Source organism: Hyposmocoma kahamanoa, unplaced genomic scaffold, assembly GCF_003589595.1.
Source record: "Hyposmocoma kahamanoa isolate Upper Pololo Valley unplaced genomic scaffold, ASM358959v1 86893, whole genome shotgun sequence".
Classification (NCBI taxonomy): Eukaryota; Metazoa; Arthropoda; class Insecta; order Lepidoptera; family Cosmopterigidae; genus Hyposmocoma; species Hyposmocoma kahamanoa.
This window is the reverse complement of record NW_020654395.1, coordinates 1,634-11,131: the sequence shown is the minus strand read 5'-3', so window position 1 is coordinate 11,131 and position 9,498 is coordinate 1,634. Positions and strand designations below refer to the sequence as shown.

Sequence of the window (9,498 nt, the reverse complement as noted above, 5' to 3'; positions counted from 1 at the left end):
TTTCAGTTTTTCGAAGTGATCGCAAACTTTTTTTGATGTGTGTATATGTTATGCTATAATTAGAAATAAACTCAACAAGTTGAATTAAGTTTAAACCTTACTAATTAAGCTTGACGAGTGGCAAGTTGTGGTAATACGGTCTATTCATACATATCCGGGGCGTGGACGGGCCGTACTCCTTCAGGGGCTCAAAAAATATCGTTGCGTTTATTTTGTATGAACTCGTTCACACATATCCATGTCCGGGCCGGCGAGCCGGGACGGGCCCACAGTTCGTACAAATTAGCACGCCCCGTCCACGTCTCGGGCATGGCCCTGATGTGTGTGGATAGTCCTTTAAAATACCTACTGCTCTGCTTTCAGCCAGGCTCAAGTCGGTGACTGATTAGTAGCAATTTTACAATTCAAGACAAAGTGATTCGAATCCTACTGGATAATTTTATATACATATATAAGTCCTGAGTTAATAATTATATATAAATGTTAATAAGCAGCGCATGTGTGATGTTGAAAAAAATATCAATATCGTTCATAAACAAACAAATAAATAGTGTTTTTATCAGTGATCATCAATGTAACAAAAATATGATAAAATTCTAGAATACGAGGGCATTTTCCCCACATACGTAAGCCAAACAAAATCCCCAAACGAGTTGTAGAGTTGAAATTCCATGTATTTGGTGAATTCCCCATAAATTGGCAACACTGCAGTCAGTTCAGAAATGGGTCTGACTTCGCCTACTGGACGTGTATTGAGTGAATCTGATCCGATAGTCGGATCCGCCCATCAGACACGAAATCGGACGTCTATTACCGCACTTCGGTTGAACTTTTTGTATACGAAAGAGAATTTTTGTTAGGCAATCCCGACATAATGAAATGACCGAATGAATGAATTAGATTTGGCGCCTACAACATAAGTGCGATCTGTTTTACAAAATAAGATATCTAATCTATATGACTTACCGTACATCGTCCGTCATAGTCTAAAGATTGTTTTTACAAAACTACCGTACATAATCATTATTATTTGACGTTATTACTCTTCGTTATTTCGATGGGACTATAACATTTAAAAGAAGAAGAGTAAATACAATGCATTGCAATGCAAAATGTTATTGAGTCATTACATTTTGGAATATCCTGAAACTAAAATGTAGTATAATTTTTAAATGTATCATTAAATTATTATTTCATTAAAAATTCACGACATATGAATGAATGAATATTTTTGACTCTCGATAGATACCGCAATAGGTACAGTCTTGACTGACAGTGACATTGACATTAACTTGACAATGTTAATGTATGTTGTGTTGTGAATGAAAAATTTGGCGCGTTTTATAGTCATCAGCTTAATTTTTAGTGATAAACAACCTTAATCTGAGCAAAATGAGTTTATGGGTTGACAAACATCGACCGCGAGACTTAATGAAGCTGGATTTCCACAACGACCAAGCGGTTCGTTTGAAAAGTCTTGTTCAGCAAAGTGATTTCCCCCATCTCCTAGTATATGGGCCCTCGGGTGCCGGTAAGAAAACTCGCATTATGTGCTTGTTGAGGGAACTGTACGGCTCCGGTGTGGAACGATTACGACAAGAAACGATGAATTTTACAACTCCTTCTAATAAGAAAATCGAAATCATGACTGTAAGTAGCAACTATCACATTGAGGTTAACCCAACAGACGTCGGTATACACGATCGAGTTGTTATCATGGATTTGGTGAAGACCGTAGCTCAGACGCATCAAATAGACTCTTCAGGACAGAGGGAATTCAAAGTAGTTATTTTAAACGAAGTTGATGATCTGACAAAAGATGCTCAACATGCTTTACGTCGAACTATGGAGAAGTACGTTGCTACCTGTCGTCTAATCCTCATTGCCAACTCTATTTCCCGCGTCATACCAGCTATAAGGTCGCGTTGCTTGACGATTAGAGTGCCAGCACCAACAGAAAGTGAGATTGCTCAAGTTTTACATAACGTCTGTAAGAAGGAGGGTTTGAATTTACCTTCAGAATTAGGCATGCGCATTGCTAAATGTGCCGACCGTAATCTAAGAAGGGCGCTGCTAATGTGCGAAGCTTGTAAAGTACAGCAATATCCTTTTACAAAAGACCAAAAGGTCTCCGAACCTGATTGGCAAATATTTATTAGGGATACAGCGTCAATGGTCCTGTCAGAACAATCTCCAAAGAAGTTGGGGGAAGTCAGACAGAAATTATATGAATTAATAATACATGGAGTACCACCAGATATGATTTTTGCTGGTTTACTAAGAGAGCTTGTTCGGAATTGTGATATGTCAATGAAATGTCAAGTGGCAAGCCTTGCAGCACAATATGAGCACAGAATGAGACTTGGCAACAAACCTATTTTCCATTTAGAAGCATTTGTGGCAAAATTTATGGCAATCTATAAGAAGTTTATGGAAGAATCTATGGGTGATGCTTTTTAGTTGTAAGCTATTTTAGTATGATCAAGTTGTTGTTATGAAACTTGTACCTACTTGCATTTTAAAATAATAAATACTTTTTGAAGTTTATAAGCATATACTAGATGTTGTTAATTAGTATAATTTTCATTTTCTTTTCATAAAACATCCTTACGTTAATAACTAGTACCTGATAGCAACCTAACACTGAATATCTTCCAAATGTCCAGCTACACAAAATAAATTTTATGAACAAAATTGTAAAAAAAAGCAAATTTATTTTTTATTGGCATTTACATTACAAATTATTATTCAAAAATACTCATAGTAATTTTTCACAGGTATTTTGTTGGCAAACTGTCTGAAATTATCCACAATATTGTGCATTAATGCTGCTGTGATTTCATTTGTCAAGTGGTCGAGGATTGAAGGTCTGCTGTTCAGGAATTGGTCTATGATGAAAGCATCATTGGAATCTGAAAATAATAAAATTATTTAATGTACTTAAATAACAAATAATCTGCCTCATTTGATTTATTTCCCTTTAGTTGTAACTATTATTAAATTTACAAATTATTTAACAATTTATTTGAGTTTTACAATTATGTATGTATGAATACATATGATAATAAGAATGTAAATATTTAACCAAAAAAAAAAAATTAATCTAAAAATACCAGAGTTTCAAACTTTTTCAGTAAAGAAAAGACGATGCGACATTGGTTCGTAGTTTCGTACCAACAGACACATTCTCGTATTTTATTTTCGTATCTACTCCAAATTTCATATATTATAATCAATATTTTTTTTTTTACATTTATCATTTCTCAACTTCAAGTTAACCATACACAAAGCTCCACAAAGTAGGAACACTCCAAAGTAATAGAAAGTAGGAACTCCATAAAGTAAACCTAGAGATTATACGAAGTAATTATAATCAATGTGCCAACATAAATAGCGCCTTACAAACAAATCCGACTTGTCCGGGAAATTAATAAAACAGGCTAACAAAGCGGCTGAAAGCTCCTAAAGGTAATTACGCGAAAGTGAAATAAGCCGTTTGTTACCATCAGTGACAGATCGGAAATGATAAATGATGACTACGAGACCCGCCTGCAGGCGACAAAGCAGGAAAATGACAACTTTTTTGGAATACTTTACTGCCATTAGTGGAATGGGATTTACAATGAGGACTGTATGGAATGAAAAGGGAAACACTGTCTTTGAAATTCTTCTGAGTTACAAAACTTTGTGTAAACAACTCATGATCCCTAACTCATTCCTAAGTTAATTACCCGGATTTCCGTTTGTAGACTGTACGTCAACATATCGCTGCTTTTAAGAATAGTGGACCAATTCATTGTAGTTTATTTTTTTACTATAATGGTACACTACGTGTCTCATTGGTTTAAATAATCAACATTGGGATGGTCTACGATATACCAGGCGGCAGACACTTTGATATAAGCCACTATTCTAGAAAGCCCTTGATATGTATACATTGTTCCAACTTAATCTATTTAGAGCGAGTCACTTGAATAATAACAATAGCGTGAAAGAAGTCTCTAAATTTTTATCTGTCCAAAATTGCCGCTGAACCTACTAGTAGGTAAACAGTCTGTAAATATGTCAGCATCTTCGGGAGCTTTGAACTTCAAAAAAACTAATTAACGAACAACGTATAAGTTATGGCCAGAATATCGACTTTTACAGTTTTTTAACATGCATAATTTTAGCTCCATTTCAAAATTAACGTGTTGGAAGTTTTAAAGCTCTGATCAGGCAGGCACCTTTTAGGCTAGAGTGTATCATGGTACTCATACACTTTACTGTCAATCGGGGTTGAAATTGTGGATTAACATAATATTATGCCTAGTTCAATTTAAATTGTGTTGATCCGTGTTCTTTTCTGGTTAGTTAATTTATTCAATAATATTCTGAAAGTAAAGTATGTTGTAAAACAATTTTAATGTAACAAATCGTTTGCTACGGCTAATCGGCATAGTCATGGTCAGTCATTGCTTCATTTCTAATTTATAGCTATCGCGAAAACATAAGAATTCGATATTTAAAGTTTCTTTGGCGCTAGTGAGTATCTATCGCTTTTTACAAGTAAAAAATGTTAGAGTTGCTAATGCAACAAATTACTTAGAATTTCGCAAGTGGGTACAATTATAACCAACGTTAGGTTTTAGGAAAATATTCTCTGAACTACGCTAAGCAACAAGGAAAGACATACCTAAATTACTTTAAATAGATAAATCACGCAATATTAGATAAATAATGTAACAGCGTGAGACTCTCCGCTGATTATTGCCATGCCTTTACGTCATATTGTACTATAGTTACCGAAGTATTGATTACTTACCTACCATTACAAATGTGTAATATGATAGGCAATAAATAAATAAATAAATCCTTACTCGGTTGAACAAAATATGTTGGTATACGATTATTTCTGACGATTATCCGCTCTGGGCCAATCAAGATGTAATCATCATTGTCAAACCGTCGTTCCCCCGATGGCACGTAAGTGATGTTGCTTTCAACATTTTCTGAAATGTAAATAGGTATTAGATATTGGCATATGTCGTAAAGGGTCCTTAATTATAATCGATGTGTTGCAGACACATAAAATATACTAATAACAGACCAAGCAATAATAAAATATACTTAACAAAATTGGTGAAAGTACAATGTACCTACCACCATTAAATTACTAAAGATGTTATAGTTTCGCAACCTTGTCTATCATGACGAAATAATTCGATTTCTTCATTTGTGAAGGTCCTGCCAGTAAACGTATTAGAAGCGTTGTATAATAATTATATTGATTGGCGTTTGTTCAAATTTGTTCAATCATCATGAATTCACTATAAGCCCCACGGCCGGGTACTGGTCTCCACTACAGAGAATGTTTAAAGATAATTAATTAGTCCGCCACACGGTCCTAACGTTTTGGGAACTTTCCACTCTTTCTTTTGGGTGGATGGCCGTCTGAGTGATCCGTCTGGCGGATGAGCCGTTTAAGACGAGTAGTTTCATTAGGTATGATGTTTTCTCTCAACGTCGTGGCGACAGGTATAACTACTAAACATGCGCAAAGGTAAGTAACTTATAACTTAATCATCGTCAATCGATTCATAGAGAACCAACTCGCTCATTTCCATTCGGTGCTACATCATTGACGCTATTGTACTCTAAACGTTACAGAAAATGTATTTGAATTGAATTTTTAACGTGAGACGCGTCAATAAAATGTTGTGCATTTTTACAATATATAAGTAGGTATGTAAAATTAAAATTACCGCTGATTTTTCATCAAACGTAAACACTTGTTAATGTTGCAGATATTGTGTTAACATATTGTAAGTCAATGGTTAACATACTTAAATTCAATTTTGCCAAAATTACAATTACGTCAATTTAGCACCAAGTGAGCAAACTGTTCCCGCGCTGGGATATCGCCACTCTCTTTCGATTTCTGAAATAATACATTCGTCATCGTTGTTATTATCAACCCATTTATACGTCCCACTACTGAGCACGGGTCTCCTCTCAAGGAAGCGTTTTGGTCATAGTCCGCCACTCTGGCCCAATCTCGAGAAACTCAGATGTGTTAGCCCAGATTCGAATCCACGGCTCTGTTTGAGAGGCAGTAACGGTCAAAGGTTAGGTTATGCTAACACGAACTTTTAACCATTACGATACATTAAATTCATGAAATTTCGCATGTAAACCATAACCAATCTTCGCCGAAAAGTTTGACGAACAAGTTTTTGATAAATGAACACGAGCGATCTCTCGGAAGACAAAATAATAAACACCGAACAAAATAACGGATTTTGCACAAGTTTAGGCTACTTCTGAAAGTGTAAAGCTACGAAAGATAGCAACTTTTACAAGACTAGTCAACATTTACACTGATTTGTTCAGAATAATATACAAAGTCTTAGCACTGTATTTATGAAGTATTTTATTTAAAAAAATATTTAAAATACTGATCCATTTCACTCCATATTAACTCCTCAGACGTTCTCCGTCACGTGGGCACTGTTAGGCTAGATGCCCATTGGCGGGATGGTATGGCAAGGGATCCTCTGGCATCAGAAACATGCAGCCTTAGAATAATAACGCATAGAATGATAGTTTCATATCAAACGAACTGTCACAAGTGAGGCAAAAATCAAATTCATTTAGGCTAGTTTTAGTACTAGGTTAATTTTCGGTTTTAGTGAATATTTATATAAAAATACAAGTTGAAACGCGTTACTTCCTTGTGGAATGTGATGGTGGTATCTATTTTATGATTGTATGACGTATTTTTACACTCATTTACCGCACATTTCGTCATTTTTAGCTAAAATTTTTGAGCTGTTCGCGGTGCAAGTTGACCTTGAGCACCGATGGCCCGCCCGCTCGTGTAGGCCCATTGGGAGCGCTTCGATTTGCCTCACTTAGCGTGTGCGGACTAGGTTTCTATGCGTTATTATTCTAAGCATGCAGCGATGTCCTTAGGCATGTCGATGTGTGCTGTCGCGACATCGCGCTCGCGTCTAACTTGTATTCGAGCCGAAGCATCCCGAACCGCAACTTTGTTTTCGTTAGTACGAATATTATTATTGATATTTCAATTAAAAAATTATTATATTAAGATATAAGTACCTATTACTATTCGTTACCTAAAAATGCCCTGCCGTGCTCCGTCCCGTCAGTGGGCGCCGTATCTTACATCACCCGAGTGTCGCCTGATGTGATTAGGTACTCCACAATTTTTATTTGAATGTCATTCAAGGAACTTTTTTGTTTATACCTGCCTACCCATTGCACATTTGTGTCACTTACGAATATCCATTGTTATAAAAGCTGATAATGGTTCCATTCTTGCCGCCATGGTAAGGATAACTTCACCGGTAACGTGCAGATCACTGGCGAACGTCACACCGCTTTTGCCTCCAAGAAGATCAAACCTGAAAATAATTTATACACATTTAATACAAATTTCAACGAGCAATGATTGCGAACCATGACAGCAATATAGGAAAACTTAATAGCTATAGTACCAATAGGTACCTTATAAACTATACAGGGTGGAAATTTGTAATGCCACCTGGAGGGAAAGTACTCTAAATACTGGAGATAGAAATTTTTACTTAAAGGAAACATTCCTTTAGTTTTTAAAAGAAATAAAACTGCATTCATAGATTTTCGAAAATTTCTAGCAACACGCGGGAATCGAACCCGCTTTAATCTGAAAAAAATGCACCCTGCACTTTTATTGCCTCGATCGATAGGGTTAATTCTCTCTTAAATTAAAATCTCTCTCACAAAATTGATTAATTAAATGAAAAAAAAAACCATGAAATCTTAACGTATTTTAATAAACGAAAATGGTTGACTATTAGTTGCTCGAAATGAGCTCCATTTTCTTGGATACACAAATTTAATCTTTTAACGAATTCATTTTGAAGGCTGAGGTTCAGAATACGATTTGTAATACAATTCATCACAACACGTTATTAAAAGTTACTCAAAATGAATTCGTTAAAAGATTAAATTTGTGTATCCGAGAAAATGGAGCTCATTTCGAGCAACTAATTAGTTAGATTACCATTTTTTTCGTTTTATTAAAATACGTTAAGATTTCATGGATTTTTTTTTTCATTTAATGAACCAATTTTGTGAGAGAGATTTTATTCTTATAATTAACCCTATCGATCGATGCAATAAAATTGCAGGGTGCATTTTTTTCAGATTAAAGCGGGTTCGATCCCGCGTGTTGCTAGAAATTTTCGAAAATCTATGAATGCAGTTTTATTTTTTTTTTAAAACAAAGGAATGTTTCCTTTAAGTAAAAACTTCTATACCCAGTATTGAGAGTACTTTCTCTCCAGGTGGCATTACAAATTTCCACCCGGTATAGGATACGTATTGGTACCACACGCATGGTGTGATGACACCATAGTATTTATACAAATTGTCAATATTACAACTACAATTTGAACTTTGCAAGTGACATAATGTACAGTTTTCAACAAAGAATGTTGACAGTAAGTACTACAACTCTAGCCGAGCCCCGACCGTACCAAGTTTCCATTACTTATACCTACTAAACGTACCTAAAAACAGAAAAATGACTACAAAATCAATTAATAACTCATTACAATGAATATTTTGGAAAACACCCGACCAATTGGAATAGGTATAAAAAAGTTTTGATTACCCGTACGCAGTATCCTCGGAGATTAAAAGTTTTTAATATTTATTTCTCGAAGAGATTTATTAATAATACTGGCTGGAGTTACTCATAAAAAAAATTAAGATAATAGAAACGCAAAATGTTAAGTCGGCTGAAAAACTTTATTATACCAAAATCAGCTGAATACTTCATCGAAAATATTCTTTTAATTATATCGTATTTCGGAAACAGTCTTCTCGTCGATCATGTCATCTTTTTATCAGATTTACTTAGAATAAGTAACTTAGTAACAAATTTATTTATTATGAGCATTTAACAAAGATTTCAATTGTATTGAGTTTGCTAGATAAGTTCCTTATAGCATGTTTTGTAAAACAATGTTGAAATAATCGGTGCAGTGCTTTATCATATATATTTTCGTCCGTTTTAAATCATTGACAGTGACTGTGATTACATATGTACGTAAGTAAAACTGCGAGCTGCGAGCTGGTGATAAAAATAACGTGTATATTTTTGGTTATTTTTTTTTTTTTTATTAACGTTATAAACCTTTTACTCTTCGTGACATACCCTGATACCTACTTGACGTTGACAACGTTCCCAGATTGATGACGTTGCCTTTTGAAAATGTTTTATGAGGGTTCTGTAAATTAACTTTATACCACAGATATAAAGTTCATAGAATAGAATAGAATAAGCTTTATTGCACACAAAACAAATGGAAACATTACAATATATAAGTTAATGGAAATGTACAATCGGCGGCCTTATCGCTAAACAGCGATCTCTACCAGGCAACCTTACAGATTATTATAGAATTTAATTAAATACAGGTGAAGGGCAGCTAATGGTGCATAAAGCAG

At 34.9% G+C, this 9,498-nt stretch overlaps 2 protein-coding genes across 2 annotated transcripts; one reads left to right on the top strand and one right to left on the bottom strand.

The window, feature by feature from the left end:
• Positions 1-1,377: 1,377 nt before the first annotated feature.
• Positions 1,378-2,475, top strand: LOC113235017 (replication factor C subunit 3). Its single transcript, XM_026470540.1, has one exon. It carries the CDS (start codon positions 1,393-1,395, stop codon positions 2,458-2,460), a length of 1,068 nt encoding a protein of 355 aa, XP_026326325.1. The 5' UTR covers positions 1,378-1,392; the 3' UTR covers positions 2,461-2,475.
• A 232-nt stretch (positions 2,476-2,707) lies between these two features.
• On the bottom strand, positions 2,708-7,406 carry LOC113235018 (the record flags this gene model as incomplete). The annotated part of the gene is made up of 3 exons (XM_026470541.1): positions 2,708-2,912; positions 4,860-4,991; positions 7,282-7,406. Coding segments are annotated over 3 exons (421 nt in total), but the record flags the coding sequence as incomplete, so codon positions are not given.
• Between the last annotated feature and the right edge of the window lie 2,092 nt (positions 7,407-9,498).

What these genes read in the sequence shown, in the direction of transcription:
- LOC113235017 (XM_026470540.1), top strand. Translation starts at nt 1,393, where the DNA reads ATGAGTTTATGGGTTGACAAACATCGACCGCGAGACTTAATGAAGCTG.